The sequence below is a fragment of the Oncorhynchus kisutch genome, unplaced genomic scaffold (assembly GCF_002021735.2).
Source record: "Oncorhynchus kisutch isolate 150728-3 unplaced genomic scaffold, Okis_V2 scaffold3238, whole genome shotgun sequence".
Taxonomy (NCBI): Eukaryota; Metazoa; Chordata; class Actinopteri; order Salmoniformes; family Salmonidae; genus Oncorhynchus; species Oncorhynchus kisutch.
This window is the reverse complement of record NW_022265183.1, coordinates 184,303-206,389: the sequence shown is the minus strand read 5'-3', so window position 1 is coordinate 206,389 and position 22,087 is coordinate 184,303. Positions and strand designations below refer to the sequence as shown.

The 22,087-nt window shown below is 45.9% G+C and overlaps 1 protein-coding gene across 1 annotated transcript in view; it reads left to right on the top strand.

The window, feature by feature from the left end:
* emp2 (epithelial membrane protein 2) overlaps positions 1–21,426 on the top strand; it is a 29,660-nt gene extending 8,234 nt beyond the window's left edge. The window contains exons 2-5 of the mRNA XM_031820317.1: positions 9,955–10,053; positions 14,146–14,254; positions 14,519–14,659; positions 20,744–21,426. Of these exons, the coding sequence (XP_031676177.1) occupies positions 9,976–10,053; positions 14,146–14,254; positions 14,519–14,659; positions 20,744–20,913 (498 nt within the window). The 5' untranslated portion in view covers positions 9,955–9,975 and the 3' untranslated portion in view covers positions 20,914–21,426. The remainder of the gene's footprint in view (positions 1–9,954; positions 10,054–14,145; positions 14,255–14,518; positions 14,660–20,743) is intronic.
* The last annotated feature ends 661 nt before the right edge of the window (positions 21,427–22,087 follow it).

Here is a 22,087-nt window from a genome sequence, read left to right as displayed (position 1 = left end):
CAGTCACAGTGGTCAGGTATTCTGCCACTCTCTGTTTAGGGTCAGTCACAGTGGTCAGGTATTCTGCCACTGTGTACTCTCTGTTCAGGGTCAGTCACAGTGGTCAGGTATTCTGCCACTGTGTACTCTCTGTTTAGGGTCAGTCACAGTGGTCAGGTATTCTGCCACTGTGTCCTCTCTGTTTAGGGTCAGTCACAGTGGTCAGGTATTCTGCCACTGTGTCCTCTCTGTTTAGGGTCAGTCACAGTGGTCAGGTATTCTGCCACTGTGTCCTCTCTGTTTAGGGTCAGTCACAGTGGTCAGGTATTCTGCCACTGTGTCCTCTCTGTTTAGGGTCAGTCACAGTGGCCAGGTATTCTGCCACACACACACACACACACACACACACACACACACACAGACACACACACACACACACACACACACACACACACACACACACACACACACACACACACACACACACACACACACACACACACTGATACTGTCAGCTGGTCTGCCGCTGTGTCCTCTCTGTTCAGGGTCAGTCACAGTGGTCAGGTATTCTGCCACTCTCTGTTTAGGGTCAGTCACAGTGGCCCTAGAGTACTCTCTGTTTAGGGTCAGTCACAGTGGTCAGGTATTCTGCCACTCTCTGTTTAGGGTCAGTCACAGTGGTCAGGTATTCTGCCACTGTGTACTCTCTGTTTAGGGTCAGTCACAGTGGTCAGGTATTCTGCCACTGTGTCCTCTCTGTTTAGGGTCAGTCACAGTGGTCAGGTATTCTGCCACTGTGTCCTCTCTGTTTAGGGTCAGTCACAGTGGTCAGGTATTCTGCCACTGTGTCCTCTCTGTTTAGGGTCAGTCACAGTGGTCAGGTATTCTGCCGCTGTGTACTCTCTGTTTAGGTCAGTCAGAGTGGTCAGGTATTCTGCCACTGTGTACTCTCTGTTTAGGGTCAGTCACAGTGGTCAGGTATTCTGCCACTGTGTACTCTCTGTTTAGGGTCAGTCACAGTGGTCAGGTATTCTGCCACTCTCTGTTTAGGGTCAGTCACAGTGGTCAGGTATTCTGCCGCTGTGTCCTCTCTGTTTAGGGTCAGTCACAGTGGTCAGGTATTCTGCCACTGTGTCCTCTCTGTTTAGGGTCAGTCACAGTGGTCAGGTATTCTGCCACTGTGTCCTCTCTGTTTAGGGTCAGTCACAGTGGTCAGGTATTCTGCCACTGTGTCCTCTCTGTTTAGGGTCAGTCACAGTGGTCAGGTATTCTGCCACTGTGTCCTCTCTGTTTAGGGTCAGTCACAGTGGTCAGGTATTCTGCCACTCTCTGTTTAGGGTCAGTCACAGTGGTCAGGTATTCTGCCACTGTGTCCTCTCTGTTTAGGGTCAGTCACAGTGGTCAGGTATTCTGCCACTGTGTACTCTCTGTTTAGGGTCAGTCACAAATGTCAGGTATTCTGCCACTGTGTACTCTCTGTTTAGGGTCAGTCACAGTGGTCAGGTATTCTGCCACTGTGTCCTCTCTGTTTAGGGTCAGTCACAGTGGTCAGGTATTCTGTCGCTGTGTACTCTCTGTTTAGGGTCAGTCACAGTGGTCAGGTATTCTGCCGCTGTGTACTCTCTGTTTAGGGTCAGTCAGAGTGGTCAGGTATTCTGCCACTGTGTCCTCTCTGTTTAGGGTCAGTCACAGTGGTCAGGTATTCTGCCACTCTCTGTTTAGGGTCAGTCACAGTGGTCAGGTATTCTGCCACTGTGTCCTCTCTGTTTAGGGTCAGTCACAGTGGTCAGGTATTCTGCCACTGTGTACTCTCTGTTTAGGGTCAGTCACAGATGTCAGGTATTCTGCCACTGTGTACTCTCTGTTTAGGGTCAGTCACAGTGGTCAGGTATTCTGCCACTGTGTACTCTCTGTTTAGGGTCAGTCACAGTGGTCAGGTATTCTGCCACTGTGTACTCTCTGTGTAGGGTCAGTCACAGATGTCAGGTATTCTGCCACTGTGTACTCTCTGTTTAGGGTCAGTCACAGTGGTCAGGTATTCTGCCACTGTGTCCTCTCTGTTTAGGGTCAGTCACAGTGGTCAGGTATTCTGCCACTGTGTACTCTCTGTTTAGGGTCAGTCACAGTGGTCAGGTATTCTGCCACTGTGTACTCTCTGTTTAGGGTCAGTCACAGTGGTCAGGTATTCTGCCACTGTGTACTCTCTGTGTAGGGTCAGTCACAGATGTCAGGTATTCTGCCACTGTGTACTCTCTGTTTAGGGTCAGTCACAGTGGTCAGGTATTCTGCCACTGTGTCCTCTCTGTTTAGGGTCAGTCACAGTGGTCAGGTATTCTGCCACTGTGTCCTCTCTGTTTAGGGTCAGTCACAGTGGTCAGGTATTCTGCCACTGTGTCCTCTCTGTTTAGGGTCAGTCACAGTGGTCAGGTATTCTGCCGCTGTGTACTCTCTGTTTAGGGTCAGTCCGAGTGGTCAGGTATTCTGCCACTGTGTACTCTCTGTTTAGGGTCAGTCACAGTGGTCAGGTATTCTGCCACTGTGTACTCTCTGTTTAGGGTCAGTCACAGTGGTCAGGTATTCTGCCACTCTCTGTTTAGGGTCAGTCACAGTGGTCAGGTATTCTGCCGCTGTGTCCTCTCTGTTTAGGGTCAGTCACAGTGGTCAGGTATTCTGCCACTGTGTCCTCTCTGTTTAGGGTCAGTCACAGTGGTCAGGTATTCTGCCACTGTGTCCTCTCTGTTTAGGGTCAGTCACAGTGGTCAGGTATTCTGCCACTGTGTCCTCTCTGTTTAGGGTCAGTCACAGTGGTCAGGTATTCTGCCACTCTCTGTTTAGGGTCAGTCACAGTGGTCAGGTATTCTGCCACTGTGTCCTCTCTGTTTAGGGTCAGTCACAGTGGTCAGGTATTCTGCCACTGTGTCCTCTCTGTTTAGGGTCAGTCACAGTGGTCAGGTATTCTGCCACTGTGTCCTCTCTGTTTAGGGTCAGTCACAGTGGTCAGGTATTCTGCCACTCTCTGTTTAGGGTCAGTCACAGTGGTCAGGTATTCTGCCGCTGTGTCCTCTCTGTTTAGGGTCAGTCACAGTGGTCAGGTATTCTGCCACTGTGTCCTCTCTGTTTAGGGTCAGTCACAGTGGTCAGGTATTCTGCCACTGTGTCCTCTCTGTTTAGGGTCAGTCACAGTGGTCAGGTATTCTGCCACTGTGTCCTCTCTGTTTAGGGTCAGTCACAGTGGTCAGGTATTCTGCCACTGTGTCCTCTCTGTTTAGGGTCAGTCACAGTGGTCAGGTATTCTGCCACTCTCTGTTTAGGGTCAGTCACAGTGGTCAGGTATTCTGCCACTGTGTCCTCTCTGTTTAGGGTCAGTCACAGTGGTCAGGTATTCTGCCACTGTGTACTCTCTGTTTAGGGTCAGTCACAGATGTCAGGTATTCTGCCACTGTGTACTCTCTGTTTAGGGTCAGTCACAGTGGTCAGGTATTCTGCCACTGTGTCCTCTCTGTTTAGGGTCAGTCACAGTGGTCAGGTATTCTGTCGCTGTGTACTCTCTGTTTAGGGTCAGTCACAGTGGTCAGGTATTCTGCCGCTGTGTACTCTCTGTTTAGGGTCAGTCAGAGTGGTCAGGTATTCTGCCACTGTGTCCTCTCTGTTTAGGGTCAGTCACAGTGGTCAGGTATTCTGCCACTCTCTGTTTAGGGTCAGTCACAGTGGTCAGGTATTCTGCCACTGTGTCCTCTCTGTTTAGGGTCAGTCACAGTGGTCAGGTATTCTGCCACTGTGTACTCTCTGTTTAGGGTCAGTCACAGATGTCAGGTATTCTGCCACTGTGTACTCTCTGTTTAGGGTCAGTCACAGTGGTCAGGTATTCTGCCACTGTGTACTCTCTGTTTAGGGTCAGTCACAGTGGTCAGGTATTCTGCCACTGTGTACTCTCTGTGTAGGGTCAGTCACAGATGTCAGGTATTCTGCCACTGTGTACTCTCTGTTTAGGGTCAGTCACAGTGGTCAGGTATTCTGCCACTGTGTCCTCTCTGTTTAGGGTCAGTCACAGTGGTCAGGTATTCTGCCACTGTGTACTCTCTGTTTAGGGTCAGTCACAGTGGTCAGGTATTCTGCCACTGTGTACTCTCTGTTTAGGGTCAGTCACAGTGGTCAGGTATTCTGCCACTGTGTACTCTCTGTGTAGGGTCAGTCACAGATGTCAGGTATTCTGCCACTGTGTACTCTCTGTTTAGGGTCAGTCACAGTGGTCAGGTATTCTGCCACTGTGTTCTCTCTGTTTAGGGTCAGTCACAGTGGTCAGGTATTCTGCCACTGTGTACTCTCTGTTTAGGGTCAGTCACAGTGGTCAGGTATTCTGCCACTGTGTCCTCTCTGTTTAGGGTCAGTCACAGTGGTCAGGTATTCTGCCACTGTGTCCTCTCTGTTTAGGGTCAGTCACAGTGGTCAGGTATTCTGCCACTGTGTCCTCTCTGTTTAGGGTCAGTCACAGTGGTCAGGTATTCTGCCGCTGTGTACTCTCTGTTTAGGGTCAGTCCGAGTGGTCAGGTATTCTGCCACTGTGTACTCTCTGTTTAGGGTCAGTCACAGTGGTCAGGTATTCTGCCACTGTGTACTCTCTGTTTAGTGTCAGTCACAGTGGTCAGGTATTCTGCCACTCTCTGTTTAGGGTCAGTCACAGTGGTCAGGTATTCTGCCGCTGTGTCCTCTCTGTTTAGGGTCAGTCACAGTGGTCAGGTATTCTGCCACTGTGTCCTCTCTGTTTAGGGTCAGTCACAGTGGTCAGGTATTCTGCCACTGTGTCCTCTCTGTTTAGGGTCAGTCACAGTGGTCAGGTATTCTGCCACTGTGTCCTCTCTGTTTAGGGTCAGTCACAGTGGTCAGGTATTCTGCCACTCTCTGTTTAGGGTCAGTCACAGTGGTCAGGTATTCTGCCACTGTGTCCTCTCTGTTTAGGGTCAGTCACAGTGGTCAGGTATTCTGCCACTGTGTCCTCTCTGTTTAGGGTCAGTCACAGTGGTCAGGTATTCTGCCACTGTGTCCTCTCTGTTTAGGGTTAGTCACAGTGGTCAGGTATTCTGCCACTGTGTCCTCTCTGTTTAGGGTCAGTCACAGTGGTCAGGTATTCTGCCACTGTGTCCTCTCTGTTTAGGGTCAGTCACAGTGGTCAGGTATTCTGTCGCTGTGTACTCTCTGTTTAGGGTCAGTCAGAGTGGTCAGGTATTCTGCCACTGTGTCCTCTCTGTTTAGGGTCAGTCACAGTGGTCAGGTATTCTGCCACTGTGTCCTCTCTGTTTAGGGTCAGTCACAGTGGTCAGGTATTCTGCCACTCTCTGTTTAGGGTCAGTCACAGTGGTCAGGTATTCTGCCACTGTGTCCTCTCTGTTTAGGGTCAGTCACAGTGGTCAGGTATTCTGCCACTGTGTACTCTCTGTTTAGGGTCAGTCACAGATGTCAGGTATTCTGCCACTGTGTACTCTCTGTTTAGGGTCAGTCACAGTGGTCAGGTATTCTGCCACTGTGTACTCTCTGTTTAGGGTCAGTCACAGTGGTCAGGTATTCTGCCACTGTGTACTCTCTGTGTAGGGTCAGTCACAGATGTCAGGTATTCTGCCACTGTGTACTCTCTGTTTAGGGTCAGTCACAGTGGTCAGGTATTCTGCCACTGTGTCCTCTCTGTTTAGGGTCAGTCACAGTGGTCAGGTATTCTGCCACTGTGTCCTCTCTGTTTAGGGTCAGTCACAGTGGTCAGGTATTCTGCCGCTGTGTACTCTCTGTTTAGGGTCAGTCAGAGTGGTCAGGTATTCTGCTACTGTGTACTCTCTGTTTAGGGTCAGTCACAGTGGTCAGGTATTCTGCCACTGTGTACTCTCTGTTTAGGGTCAGTCACAGTGGTCAGGTATTCTGCCACTGTGTACTCTCTGTTTAGGGTCAGTCACAGTGGTCAGGTATTCTGCCGCTGTGTCCTCTCTGTTTAGGGTCAGTCACAGTGGTCAGGTATTCTGCCACTGTGTACTCTCTGTTTAGGGTCAGTCACAGTGGTCAGGTATTCTGCCACTGTGTACTCTCTGTTTAGGGTCAGTCACAGTGGTCAGGTATTCTGCCACTGTGTCCTCTCTGTTTAGGGTCAGTCACAGTGGTCAGGTATTCTGCCACTCTCTGTTTAGGGTCAGTCACAGTGGTCAGGTATTCTGCCACTGTGTACTCTCTGTTCAGGGTCAGTCACAGTGGTCAGGTATTCTGCCACTGTGTCCTCTCTGTTTAGGGTCAGTCACAGTGGTCAGGTATTCTGCCACTGTGTCCTCTCTGTTTAGGGTCAGTCACAGTGGTCAGGTATTCTGCCACTGTGTCCTCTCTGTTTAGGGTCAGTCACAGTGGTCAGGTATTCTGCCACTGTGTACTCTCTGTTTAGGGTCAGTCACAGTGGTCAGGTATTCTGCCACTCTCTGTTTAGGGTCAGTCACAGTGGTCAGGTATTCTGCCGCTGTGTCCTCTCTGTTTAGGGTCAGTCACAGTGGTCAGGTATTCTGCCACTGTGTACTCTCTGTTTAGGGTCAGTCACAGTGGTCAGGTATTCTGCCACTGTGTACTCTCTGTTTAGGGTCAGTCACAGTGGTCAGGTATTCTGCCACTGTGTCCTCTCTGTTTAGGGTCAGTCACAGTGGTCAGGTATTCTGCCGCTGTGTCCTCTCTGTTTAGGGTCAGTCACAGTGGTCAGGTATTCTGCCACTCTCTGTTTAGGGTCAGTCACAGTGGTCAGGTATTCTGCCACTGTGTACTCTCTGTTTAGGGCCAAATAGCATTCTAGTTTGCTCAGTTTTTTTGTTAATTCTTTCTAATGTGTCAAGTAATTATCTTTTTGTTTTCTCATGATTTGGTTGGGTCTAATTGTGTTGCTGTCCTGGGGCTCTGTAGGGTGTGTTTGTGTTTGTGAACAGACCCCCAGGACCAGCTTGCTTAGGGGACTCTTCTCCAGGTTCATCTCTCTGTAGGTGATGGCTTTGTTATGGAAGGTTTGGGAATCGCTTCCTTTTAGGTGGTTGTAGAATTTAACAGCTCTTTTCTGGATTTTGATCATTAGCGGGAATCATCCTAATTCTGCTCTGCGTGCATTATTTGGTGTTCTACGTTGTACAGGGAGGATATTTGATATTATTTTGGTCTTACTGAGATTTACTGTCAGGGCCCAGGTCTGACAGAATCTGTGCAGAAGATCTAGGTGCTGCTGTAGGCCCTCCTTGGTTGGGGACAGAAGCACCAGATCATCAATTTGACTTCAGATTCTAGTAGGGTGCTGCAGACTGTTCTAGGTGCCCGCGCCAATTGGTTGATATACTAGTAGGGTGCTGCAGACTGTTCTAGGTGCCCGCGCCAATTGGTTGATATACTAGTAGGGTGCTGCAGACTGTTCTAGGTGCCCGCGCCAATTGGTAGATATACGTGGTAGTCATTTCTCAGATCTGCCGCTTGTCCCCCCAGGAATATACACACACACACACACACACACTAAGGACGGTTGAACGTCTTCCCCCCGGTAGTCATTTTGGGATTCCAGAGTCAGAGGGAAGCCTTTGAACCCAGCAGGACTGAGGATGTGTGTGTGTCCGTGTCCTGCAGGGTCTGTGTCTCAGCTGAACAACAGATGCTAGCCTGGGTATGGCTTTCTAAAGGTTGGCTCTAAACACACCGGATTCACGTTCAGTATTTATGTCTGAAACAAAATAAATAAACGAAATCAAATAACCCATGAAAGAATACGACTTTTACTGCTAAACGCGGGGCATGTTTGTTTTTACTGCTAAACGTGGTGGTGAAATCCAGGAGGAGGTGGAGGAGGAGGAGGTGGTGAAGACCAGGAGGAGGAGGTGGTGGTGAAGACCAGGAGAAGGAGGAGGTGGTGAAGACCAGGAGGAGGAGGAGGTGGTGAAGACCAGGAGGAGGAGGAGGTGAAGACCAGGAGAAGGTGAAGACCAGGAGGAGGTGAAGACCAGGAGGAGGAGGAGGAGAAGACCAGGAGGAGGAGGAGGAGGAGAAGACCTAGAGACCAGGAGGAGGAGAAGACCAGGTGAAGGTGAAGACCAGGAGGAGGTGGAGGTGAAGACCAGGAGGAGGTGGTGGTGGTGAAGACCAGGAGGAGGAGGTGAAGACCAGGAGGTGGTGAAGACCTAGAGAGGAGGTGAAGGTGAAGACCTAGAGAGGAGGTGGAGGTGAAGACCAGGAGGTGGTGAAGACCAGGAGGAGGAGGAGGTGAAGACCTAGAGACCAGGAGGAGGTGAAGACCAGGAGGAGGAGGAGGAGGTGAAGACGAGGAGGGGGAGATGAAGACCAGGAGGAGGAGGAGGTAAAGAGCTTCAAACAGAAGACTCAACAGTTCTACACGTGGAAGAGGGAAGGAGCTTAGTGGTGTTGGAAGCTCTGTCCTCTCGCTTCCATCATTTGTTCCATGGCTGAATTTTGTTCCATGGTGTGTGTGTGTGTGTGTGTGTGTGTGTGTGTGTGTGTGTGAGCGAGAGCGAGAGATCTAAGGACTGTGTTATATAAAAAAGAGAAGAAAGTACATTAAAAGTGAAATCTAAGTCAGCATTTTCCACTAAAAGAGGGAACTGGGTCGGGGCCCTACATCTAACATCGTCTATTAGGATGATTTGATGGCTTTGATGCCAACTACTGAGTTAGAGTAGGAGAGAGATATTCCAATTGGTTATTCTTTATTAACTCTAACAGCTCTGGCATCTTCTCCAATATTCCCAACCCTTCCATAACAAAGCCATCCCCCACAGAGAGATGAACCTGGAGAAACCCATTACTCATCTCAGTCATCATTAATGATCTGATTGGCTCCTCAGTCATCGTTACTCATCTGTTGATTGGCTCCTCAGTCATCATTACTCAGCTGTTGATTGGCTTCTCAGTCATCGTTACTCATCTGTTGATTGGCTCCTCAGTCATCATTACTCAGCTGTTGATTGGCTTCTCAGTCATCGTTACTCATCTGTTGATTGGCTCCTCAGTCATCATTACTCATCTGTTGATTGGCTCCTTAGTCATCATTACTCAGCTGTTGATTGGCTCCTCAGTCATCATTACTCATCTGTTGATTGGCTCCTCAGTCATCATTACTCATCTGTTGATTGGCTCCTCAGTCATCATTACTCATCTGTTGACTGGCTCCTCAGTCATCATTACTCATCTGTTGATTGGCTCCTCAGTCATCATTAATGATCTGATTGGCTCCTCAGTCATCCTTAATGATCTGATTGGCTCCTCAGTCATCATTAATGATCTGATTGGCTCCTCAGTCATCCTTAATGATCTGATTGGCTCCTCAGTCATCATTAATGATCTGATTGGCTCCTCAGTCATCCTTAATGATCTGATTGGCTCCTCAGTCATCCTTAATGATCTGATTGGCTCCTCAGTCATCATTAATGATCTGATTGGCTCCTCAGTCATCATTAATGATCTAATTGGCTCCTCAGTCATCATTAATGATCTGATTGGCTCCTCAGTCATCCTTAATGATCTGATTGGCTCCTCAGTCATCATTAATGATCTGTTGATTGTCTCAAATGTGACACAGAGAGGAAAGCTTTAGCTGTAGTTTCCTCTTAGCATTAGGATTAGTGCTGAATGACAAATCCATCCGCTGAGGTTATTAACCTTGCGTGGTACTGGACAGCCTTCACAACAGACCCGTCTAGTTCACAACAGACCCATCTAGTTCACAACAGACCCATCTAGTTCACAACAGACCTGTCTAGTTCACAACAGACCCATCTAGTTCACAACAGACCTGTCTAGTTCACAACAGACCCATCTAGTTCACAACAGACCTGTCTAGTTCACAACAGACCCGTCTAGTTCACAACAGACCCGTCTACCGCAGCACAGGAATGTATCCTGTTGTAGTTCACACAAGGAGTTATTGTGAACTATATAATCTCTCTCTCTCTCTCTCTCTCTCTCTCTCTCTAGGTTCCCGTGTAACAGACAGACATGTTGGTGATTTTAACCTTCATCCTCCTCTTCCACGTCATCTCAGTCATCCTCCTCTTCATCAGCACCATCAACAATGTACAGTACCAAACCCAGCTCTTTGTCCAAACGTCACTTAAACATTCAGACTATTTCCCCCACATTGTTACGTTACAGCCTTATTCTAAAATGGATTGATCCCTCTCTCATCAATCTACACACAATACCCCATAATGACATCACAATACCCCATAATGACATCACAATACCCCATAATGATATCACAATACCCCATATAAATATCACAATACCCCATAATGACATCACAATACCCCATAATGACATCACAATACCCCGTAATGATATCACAATACCCCATAATGACATCACAATACCCCATAATGACATCACAATACCCCGTAATGATATCACAATACCATGTAATGACAGTGAAAACAGGAATTTTCTAAATTTCACCAAATGTATTAAAAATGAACAACAGAAATATTTGAGGTAAAAAGCCTCTCTCTGGTACAAGAGGGACGGTAGCGTCCCACCTCGACAACAGCCAGTGAAATTGCAGGGCGCCAAATTTCAAAACAACAGAAATCCCATAATTAAAATTCCTCAAACATACAAGTATTATACACCATTTTAAAGATGAACTTGTTGTAAATCCAGCCGCTGTGTTAGGTTTCAAAACGGTTTTACCATGTACCATACAGCCATTTTCCAGCCAAGGAGAGGGATCACAATAGTTAGAAATAGCGATTTTAAAATAATCACTTACCTTTGATGATCTTCATCTGGTGGCACTCCCAGGTCTCCATGTTAGACAATATATGTTATTTTTGACCCGAAAGCTCTGTATCTCCCTCATTTCTCAGAGTAAAAGTCCCTCTTTATGACTAAAAACCTCCTTTTTTGTTTGTGCGTTTAGTCCAGTAATCCGAATGCACAAATGCGCGGCCACTAAGTCCAGATGAAAAGTTATTTTTTTTAAGTACAATAAAAGTTTGTAGAAACATGTCAAACGATGTTTATAATCAATCCTCAGATTGTTTTTGTCATAAATAATCAATAATATTTCAACCGGACAAAAGCTTCGTCAATAGAAAAGGAGAAACAAGAAAGGCGCGTTCCCGACCGCTGGACTCATGTCTGGAAATCTCCACTGTCCTTTCATTGAAAGCGAGGTCCCGATCACGCGCAGGACTCATGTCTGGAAATCTCCACTGTCCTCTCATTGAAAGCGAGGTCCCGATCACGCGCAGGACTCATGTCTGGAAATCTCCACTGTCCTCTCATTGAAAGCGAGGTCCCGATCACGCGCAGGACTCATGTCTGGAAATCTCCACTGTCCTCTCATTGAAAGCGAGGTCCCGATCACGCGCAGGACTCATGTCTGGAAATCTCCACTGTCCTCTCATTGAAAGCGAGGTCCCGATCACGCGCAGGACTCATGTCTGGAAATCTCCACTGTCCTCTCATTGAAAGCGAGGTCCCGATCACGCGCAGGACTCATGTCTGGAAATCTCCACTGTCCTCTCATTGAAAGCGAGGTCCCGATCACGCGCAGGACTCATGTCTGGAAATCTCCACTGTCCTTTCATTGAAAGCGAGGTCCCGATCACGCGCAGGACTCATGTCTGGAAATCTCCACTGTCCTCTCATTGAAAGCGAGGTCCCGATCACGCGCAGGACTCATGTCTGGAAATCTCCACTGTCCTCTCATTGAAAGCGAGGTCCCGATCACGCGCAGGACTCATGTCTGGAAATCTCCACTGTCCTCTCATTGAAAGCGAGGTCCCGATCACGCGCAGGACTCATGTCTGGAAATCTCCACTGTCCTTTCATTGAAAGCGAGGTCCCGATCACGCGCAGGACTCATGTCTGGAAATCTCCACTGTCCTCTCATTGAAAGCGAGGTCCCGATCACGCGCAGGACTCATGTCTGGAAATCTCCACTGTCCTCTCATTGAAAGCGAGGTCCCGATCACGCGCAGGACTCATGTCTGGAAATCTCCACTGTCCTTTCATTGAAAGCGAGGTCCCGATCACGCGCAGGACTCATGTCTGGAAATCTCCACTGTCCTTTCATTGAAAGCGAGGTCCCGATCACGCGCAGGACTCATGTCTGGAAATCTCCACTGTCCTCTCATTGAAAGCGAGGTCCCGATCACGCGCAGGACTCATGTCTGGAAATCTCCACTGTCCTTTCATTGAAAGCGAGGTCCCGATCACGCGCAGGACTCATGTCTGGAAATCTCCACTGTCCTCCCATTGAAAGCGAGGTCCCGATTACGCGCAGGACTCATGTCTGGAAATCTCCACTGTCCTCTCATTGAAAGCTCTGTATCTCCCTCATTTTTCAGAGTAAAAGCCTGAAACAATGCCTAACGACTGGCCACATGTAGAAGAAGCCATAGAGATCGTGATCTGGGTCCTAAGTCTTTGTATGGTGGATAGGCTTTCAATGGAAAAACAGCCTTTCAAAATAATAGCACTTCCTGGTTGGATTTCCCTCAGGTTTTTGCCTGCCATATCAGTTCTGTTACACTCACAGACATTATTTTAACAGTTTTTGGAAACTTTAGAGTGTTTTCTATCCATATCTACTAATTATATGCATATCCTAGCTTCTGGGCCTGAGTAGCAGGCAGTTTAATTTGTGCTACCCTTTTTCATCCAAAACTCCGAATGCTGCCCTCTACCCTTGTGAAGTTAATCCATTTTAGAACAAGGCCGTAACGTAACAAAATGTGGAACAATTCAAGGGGTCTGAATACCTTCCGAAGGCAGTGTACATTCCACAGCGTCTTGTGAGATTTATACTAATCGTTTCTCTGTGCTTATTTGACCTGTTCTTGCCATAATATGGACTCTGTCTTTTACCAAATAGGGTTATCTTCTGTATACCCCCCCAACCTTGTCACAACACAACTGATTGGCTTAAATGCATCAAGAAGTTCAAATGTTTTTTTTCCAAGGCACACCTGCTAATTGAAATGCATTCCAGGTGACTACCTCATGAAGCTGGTTGAGAGAATGCCAAGAGTGTACAAAGCTGTCATCAAGGCAACGGGTGGCTACTCAAAGAATCTCATATTAAATATATTTGGATTTATTTAACACTTTTTTTGGTTACTACATGATTCCATATGTGTTATTTCATAGTTCTGATGTCTTCACTATTATTCTACAATGTAGAACATAGTAAAAATAAAGAAAAAAACCCTGGAATGAGTAGGCGTGGCCAAACTGTTTAATGAGTAGGTGTGGCCAAACTGTTTAATGAGGAGGTGTGGCCAAACTGTTTAATGAGGAGGTGTGGCCAAACTGTTTAATGAGGAGGCGTGGCCAAACTGTTTAATGAGTAGGTGTGGCCAAACTGTTTAATGAGTAGGTGTGGCCAAACTGTTTAATGAGGAGGTGTGTCCAAACTGTTTAATGAGGAGGTGTGGCCAAACTGTTTAATGAGGAGGCGTGGCCAAACTGTTTAATGAGTAGGTGTGGCCAAACTGTTTAATGAGGAGGTGTGTCCAAACTGTTTAATGAGGAGGTGTGGCCAAACTGTTTAATGAGGAGGTGTGTCCAAACTGTTTAATGAGGAGGTGTGTCCAAACTGTTTAATGAGTAGGCGTGGCCAAACTGTTTAATGAGTAGGTGTGTCCAAACTGTTTAATGAGGAGGTGTGTCCAAACTGTTTAATGAGGAGGTGTGGCCAAACTGTTTAATGAGGAGGTGTGTCCAAACTGTTTAATGAGGAGGTGTGTCCAAACTGTTTAATGAGTAGGTGTGTCCAAACTGTTTAATGAGGAGGTGTGTCCAAACTGTTTAATGAGTAGGTGTGTCCAAACTGTTTAATGAGTGGGTGTGTCCAAACTGTTTAATGAGGAGGTGTGTCCAAACTGTTTAATGAGGAGGTGTGTCCAAACTGTTTAATGAGTAGGTGTGTCCAAACTGTTTAATGAGTAGGTGTGTCCAAACTGTTTAATGAGTAGGTGTGTCCAAACTGTTTAATGAGTAGGTGTGTCCAAACTGTTTAATGAGGAGTGTGGCCAAACTGTTTAATGAGTAGGTGTGGCCAAACTGTTTAATGAGGAGGTGTGGCCAAACTGTTTAATGAGTAGGCGTGTCCAAACTGTTGACTGGTGCTGTATTTTATAGCTACATCCTCTCTCCGTCTAGGCATGGTGGGTGGCGTCTGCTCCAGGAGGCAACGTGATTTACACTGACCTGTGGTACTCCTGTAACGTAACATGTCTCCCTGTCAAGAACAGCGCTTCCACTGACGCAGGTAACCTAGCAACCAGGACTTATCACAAAGGATGTGTGTGTCTGTTTGTAGACATCTCTCTCTCTCTCCTTGTATCTCTGTCTCTCTCTCTCTCTCTCTCTGTGTGTCTCTGTGTGTCTCTCTCTCTCCTTGTATCTCTGTCTCTCTCTCTCTCTCTCTCTCTCTGTGTGTCTCTCTCTCTCTCTCTGTGTGTCTCTCTCTCTCTGTGTGTCTCTCTGTGTGTCTCTCTCTCTCCCTTTCTCTGTAACACTCCTCTCTCTCTAGTCTATCTACAGGCTGTCCAGGCCACTATGATCCTGTCCACAATCCTCTGCTGCGTGGGTTTCTTTGTGTTCATCCTTCAGCTCTTCAGACTGAAACAAGGAGAGAGATTTGTCTTTACAGCCATCATCCAGCTACTGGCTAGTGAGTACCAATACTGGGAATACTAAATCTACCAATCAAAGACAGCTTGTTGTGTTACAGCCTGAATTTAAAAATGGTGTGTCGCTGGCCTACCCACAATCCCCCATAATGGTCCCGGGTTTGGCCGTTGTAGGCAGTCAATGTAAATACAGTGCGAAAGTATTCGGCCCCCTTGAACTTTGCGACCTTTTGCCACATTTCAGGCTTCAAACATAAAGATATAAAACTGTATTTTTTGTGAAGAATCAACAACAAGTGGGACACAATCATGAAGTGGAACGACATTTATTGGATATTTCAAACTTTTTTAACAAATCAAAAACTGAAAAATTGGGCGTGCAAAATTATTCAAGCAAGTCACATAATGGTTGCATGGACTCACTCTGTGTGCAATAATAGTGTTTAACATGAGTTCTGAATGACTACCTCATCTATGTTCCCCACACATGCATATGTTCGGTCCCTCAGTCGAGCAGTGAATTTCAAACACAGATTCAACCACAAAGACCAGGGAGGTTTTCCAAAGCCTCACAAAGACTCATATTTATTATTTTACATTACCTTTAACTGGGCAAGTCGGTTAAGAACTCATTCCTATTTTCAATTACGGCCTCGGAACAGTGGGCTGTGTTACCTGGTCGGCTCGGGGGATTCGATCTTGCAACCTTTCGGTGACTAGTCCAATGCTCTAACCACTAGGCTACCTAACTCCTCTACACTCTAACCACTAGGCTACCTGCTCTAACCACTAGGCTACCTACCTCCTCTACGCTCTAACCACTAGGCAACGTACCTCCTCTACACTCTAACCACTAGGCAACCTACCTCCTCTACACTCTAACCACTAGGCAACCTACCTCATCTACACTCTAACCACTAGGCTACCTACCTCCTCTACACTCTAACCGCTAGGCTACCTACCTCCTCTACACTCTAACCGCTAGGCTACCTGCCTCCTCTACACTCTAACCATTAGTACCTACCTCCTCTACACTCTAACCAATAGGCAACCTACCTCCTCTACACTCTAACCACTAGGCAACCTACCTCCTCTACACTCTAACCACTAGGCTACCTACCTCCTCTACACTCTAACCACTAGGCTACCTACCTCCTCTACACTCTAACCACTAGGCTACCTACCTCCTCTACACTCTAACCACTAGGCTACCTACCTCCTCTACACTCTAACCACTAGGCTACCTACCTCCTCTACACTCTAACCACTAGGCTACCTACCTCCTCTACACTCTAACCACTAGGCTACCTACCTCCTCTACACTGTAACCACTAGGCTACCTGCTCTAACCACTAGGCAACCTACCTCCTCTACACTCTAACCACTAGGCAACCTACCTCCTCTACACTCTAACCACTAGGCTACCTACCTCCTCTACACTCTAACCACTAGGCAACCTACCTCCTCTACACTCTAACCACTAGGCTACCTACCTATTGGTAGATGGTAATAATAAAAAAAGAGTCTTTGAGCACGGTGAAGTTATTCATTACACTTTGGATGGTGTGTCAATACACCCAGTCACTACAATGATACAGGCATCCTTTCTAACTCAGTTGCCGGAGAGGAAGGAAACCGCTCATTGATTTCAGCATGAGGCCAAAGGTGCCTTTAAAACAGTTACAGAGTTTAATGGCTGTGACAGGAGAACACTGAGGATGGATCAACTACAGTATAGTTACTCCTCAATACTAACCTAACTGACAGAGTTTAATGGCTGTGACAGGAGAAAACTGAGGATGGATCAACAACATTATAGTTACTCCTCAAAACTAAACTACATGACAGAGTTTAATGGCTGTGACAGGAGAAAACTGAGGATGGATCAACAACATTATAGTTACTCCTCAATACTAACCTAACTGACAGTTTTTAATGGCTGTGACAGGAGAAAACTGAGGATGGATCAACAACATTGTAGTTACTCCTCAATACTAACCTAACTGACAGAGTTTAATGGCTGTGATAGGAGAACACTGAGGATGGATCAACAACATTGTAGTTACTCCTCAATACTAAACTACATGACAGAGTTTAATGGCTGTGACAGGAGAAAACTGAGGATGGATCAACAACATTATAGTTACTCCTCAATACTAACCTAACTGACAGAGTTTAATGGCTGTGATAGGAGAACACTGAGGATGGATCAACAACATTGTAGTTACTCCTCAAAACTAAACTACATGACAGAGTTTAATGGCTGTGACAGGAGAAAACTGAGGATGGATCAACAACATTGTAGTTACTCCTCAAAACTAAACTACATGACAGAGTTTAATGGCTGTGACAGGAGAAAACTGAGGATGGATCAACAACATTGTAGTTACTCCTCAAAACTAAACTACATGACAGAGTTTAATGGCTGTGACAGGAGAACACTGAGGATGGATCAACTACAGTATAGTTACTCCTCAATACTAACCTAACTGACAGAGTTTAATGGCTGTGATAGGAGAACACTGAGGATGGATCAACTACATTGTAGTTACTCCTCAATACTAACCTAACTGACAGAGTTTAATGGCTGTGATAGGAGAACACTGAGGATGGATCAACTACATTGTAGTTACTCCTCAATACTAACCTAACTGACAGAGTTTAATGGCTGTGATAGGAGAACACTGAGGATGGATCAACTACATTGTAGTTACTCCTCAATACTAACCTAACTGACAGAGTTTAATGGCTGTGACAGGAGAACACTGAGGATGGATCAACTACATTGTAGTTACTCCTCAATACTAACCTAACTGACAGAGTTTAATGGCTGTGACAGGAGAACACTGAGGATGGATCAACAACATTATAGTTACTCCTCAATACTAACCTAACTGACAGAGTTTAATGGCTGTGACAGGAGAACACTGAGGATGGATCAACAACATTATAGTTACTCCTCAATACTAACCTAACTGACAGAGTTTAATGGCTGTGACAGGAGAACACTGAGGATGGATCAACAACATTATAGTTACTCCTCAATACTAACCTAACTGACAGAGTTTAATGGCTGTGACAGGAGAACACTGAGGATGGATCAACAACATTATAGTTACTCCTCAATACTAACCTAACTGACAGAGTTTAATGGCTGTGATAGGAGAACACTGAGGATGGATAAACTACATTATAGTTACTCCTCAATACTAACCTAACTGACAGAGTTTAATGGCTGTGATAGGAGAACACTGAGGATGGATAAACTACATTGTAGTTACTCCTCAATACTAACCTAACTGACAGAGTTTAATGGCTGTGACAGGAGAACACTGAGGATGGATCAACAACTACATAGTTACTCCTCAATACTAACCTAACTGACAGAGTTTAATGGCTGTGATAGGAGAAAACTGAGGATGGATCAACAACATTGTAGTTACTCCTCAATACTAACCTAACTGACAGAGTTTAATGGCTGTGATAGGAGAAAACTGAGGATGGATCAACAACATTGTAGTTACTCCTCAATACTAACCTAACTGACAGAGTTTAATGGCTGTGACAGGAGAACACTGAGGATGGATCAACAACATTATAGTTACTCCTCAATACTAACCTAACTGACAGAGTTTAATGGCTGTGATAGGAGAACACTGAGGATGGATCAACTACAGTATAGTTACTCCTCAATACTAACCTAACTGACAGAGTTTAATGGCTGTGATAGGAGAACACTGAGGATGGATCAACTACAGTATAGTTACTCCTCAATACTAACCTAACTGACAGAGTTTAATGGCTGTGATAGGAGAACACTGAGGATGGATCAACTACATTGTAGTTACTCCTCAATACTAACCTAACTGACAGAGTTTAATGGCTGTGACAGGAGAACACTGAGGATGGATCAACAACTACATAGTTACTACACAATACTAACCTAACTGACAGAGTTTAATGGCTGTGATAGGAGAAAACTGAGGATGGATCAACAACATTGTAGTTACTCCTCAATACTAACCTAACTGACAGAGTTTAATGGCTGTGATAGGAGAACACTGAGGATGGATAAACTACATTGTAGTTACTCCTCAATACTAACCTAACTGACAGAGTTTAATGGCTGTGACAGGAGAACACTGAGGATGGATAAACTACATTGTAGTTACTCCTCAATACTAACCTAACTGACAGAGTTTAATGGCTGTGATAGGAGAACACTGAGGATGGATAAACTACATTGTAGTTACTCCTCAATACTAACCTAACTGACAGAGTGGAAAGAAGGAACTTTATGTTTGTATTTTCTTTGCTTGTGGCAAATCCAACACATCTTTTATTTTCAAGCATGGTGGTGGCTACATCATGTTATGGGTATGCTTGTCATCTACAAGGACTAGGGAGTTTTTTTAGGATAAAAAGAAAAAGAATGGAGTTAAGCACAGGCAAAATCCTAGAGGGAAAACCTGGTTCAGTCTGACACTGGGAGATGAATTCACCTTTCAGCAGGACAATAACCTAAAAACACAAGGCCAAATATACACTGGAGTTGCTTACCAAGAAGACACTCACATCTCTTAGAGACATACCCTGAAAGACTCACAGCTCTTAGAGACTGATCCAGAAAGACTCACAGCACTTAGAGACGTACCCAGAAAGACTCACAGCTCTTAGAGACTTACCCAGAAAGACTCACAGCTCTTAGAGACGTACCCAGAAACACTCACAGCTCTTAGAGACTGATCCAGAAAGACTCACAGCTCTTAGAGACTGACCCAGAAAGACTCACAGCTCTTAGAGACTTACCCAGAAAGACTCACAGCTCTTAGAGACTGGCCCAGAAAGACTCACAGCTCTTAGAGACTGATCCAGAAAGACTCACAGCTCTTAGAGACGTACCCAGAAAGACTCACAGCTCTTAGAGACTGATCCAGAAAGACTCACATCTCTTAGAGACTGACCCAGAAAGACTCACAGCTCTTAGAGACTGATCCAGAAAGACTCACAGCTCTTAGAGAGTTACCCAGAAAGACTCACAGCTCTTAGAGACGTACCCAGAAAGACTCACAGCTCTTAGAGACTTACCCAGAAAGACTCACAGCTCTTAGAGACGTACCCAGAAAGACTCACAGCTCTTAGAGACTTACCCTGAAAGACTCGCATCTCTTAGAGACTGACCCAGAAAGACTCACAGCTCTTAGAGACTTACCCTGAAAGACTCACAGCTCTTAGAGACGTACCCTGAAAGACTCACAGCTCTTAGAGACTTACCCAGAAAGACTCACAGCTCTTAGAGACTGACCCAGAAAGACTCACAGCTCTTAGAGACGTACCCAGAAAGACTCACAGCTCTTAGAGACTGACCCAGAAAGACTCACAGCTCTTAGACTGACCCAGAAAGACTCACAGCTCTTAGAGACCTACCCAGAAAGACTCACAGCTCTTAGAGACTTACCCAGAAAGACTCACAGCCGTAATCAATGCCAAAGTTCATTCTAACATGTATTGACTCGGGTATGAATTATTATGTAAATGAGATTTCTGTATTTCATCTTCAATATATGTCTAAAAACACATTATCACTTTGTCATTATGGGGTATTGTGATGTCATTATGGGGTATTGTGATGTCATTATGGGGTATTGTGATGTCATTATGGGGTATTGTGATGTCATTGTGGAGTATTGTGATGTCATTATGGGGTATTGTGATGTCATTATGGGGTATTGTGATGTCATTGTGGAGTATTGTGATGTCATTATGGGGTATTGTGATGTCATTATGGGGTATTGTGATGTCATTATGGGGTATTGTGATGTCATTATGGGGTATTGTGATGTCATTGTGGAGTATTGTGATGTCATTATGGGGTATTGTGATGTCATTATGGGGTATTGTGTGTAGATGTTTGAGATAAAAAATAAAAAATAAAAAGTTTTAATCCATGTTGAATTCAGGCTGTAACACAACAAAATGTGGAATAAGTCAAGGGGTGTGAATAATTTGTGAGACGCTGTAAAGGAGGCCAGTGTTCCTGTTTTAAACGTCCTGTCAGTTGGAGGGGTTCTGTATCCTACCTCCTTCCTATCCTAGTTCCTAACCTCCTCCTCCTCCTCCCCCAGGTCTGTGTGTGATGATCGGAGCATCCATCTACACAGCGGAGAGGGAGAGTTTTACGGAGGAGTCTCTAAGGAAGGGAGGATATGGTTCATCCTACGTCCTGGCCTGGATTAGTTTCCCCATGACTGTCATCAGTGGACTCATGTATCTGGTGCTGAGGAAACGCAAATAAAACACTCGTATCTCTACAAGACACAAACACGTTATAATTGAACAGAGGAAGTGTGTAAACTAACAGTCTATTAGCTAACTCTAAACATGCTGTTGTTAAGAGCGGCTGTTTTAAAAGACGTTTTCTCCACACTGTGTGGTTGGAATGAGACTGACGTATCAGCCTGTTTTTTTTTTGTAGGATTGTCTGCCGGCCCATCTGTCCGTCTGTCTGCCTCCCTCCCCGCCGGCCTGTCCGTCTGCCTCCCTCCCTGTCCATCTGTCTGCCTCCCTCCCTGCCGGCCTGTCCATCTGCCTCCCTCCCTGTCCATCTGTCTGCCTCCCTCCCTGCCGGCCTGTCCGTCTGCCTTCCTCCCTGTCCGTCTGCATCCCTCCCTCCCTGCCTGTCCGTCTGTCTGCTTGCCAGTCTATCTGGTGAAAGACGCTGAGGTTAATATCGAGGACATTAAAGAATAGGGGAATAAGGACGATCCACTATCTAACTGGAATAAAAACAGAATGGAATCCACTAGAACACGGAGTCTGAGTCTTCACTGATACAATACAACCACTATAGTGGGTCCCATAGACAGACTGCTATAACAGGAGTCTGAGTCTTCACTGATACAATACAACCACTATAGTGGGTCCCATAGACAGTCTGTTATAACAGGAGTCCGAGTCTTCACTGATACAATACAACCACTATAGTGGGTCCCATAGACAGTCTGTTATAACAGGGGTCTGAGTCTTCACTGATACAATACAACCACTATAGTGGGTCCCATAGACACAGTCTGTTATAACAGGAGTCTGAGTCTTCACTGATACAATACAACCACTATAGTGGGTCCCATAGACAGTCTGTTATAACAGGAGTCTGAGTCTTCACTGATACAATACAACCACTATAGTGGGGACGTCCCATGGACACAGTCTGTTATAACAGGAGTCTATAGTGGGGACGTCCCATAAACACAGTCTGTTATAACAGGGGTCTATAGTGGGGACGTCCCATAGACACAGTCTGTTATAACAGGGGTCTATAGTGGGGACATCTCATAGACACAGTCTGTTATAACAGGGGTCTATAGTGGGGACATCTCATAGACACAGTCTGTTATAACAGGGGTCTATAGTGGGGACATCTCATAGACACAGTCTGTTATAACAGGGGTCTATAGTGGGGATGTCTC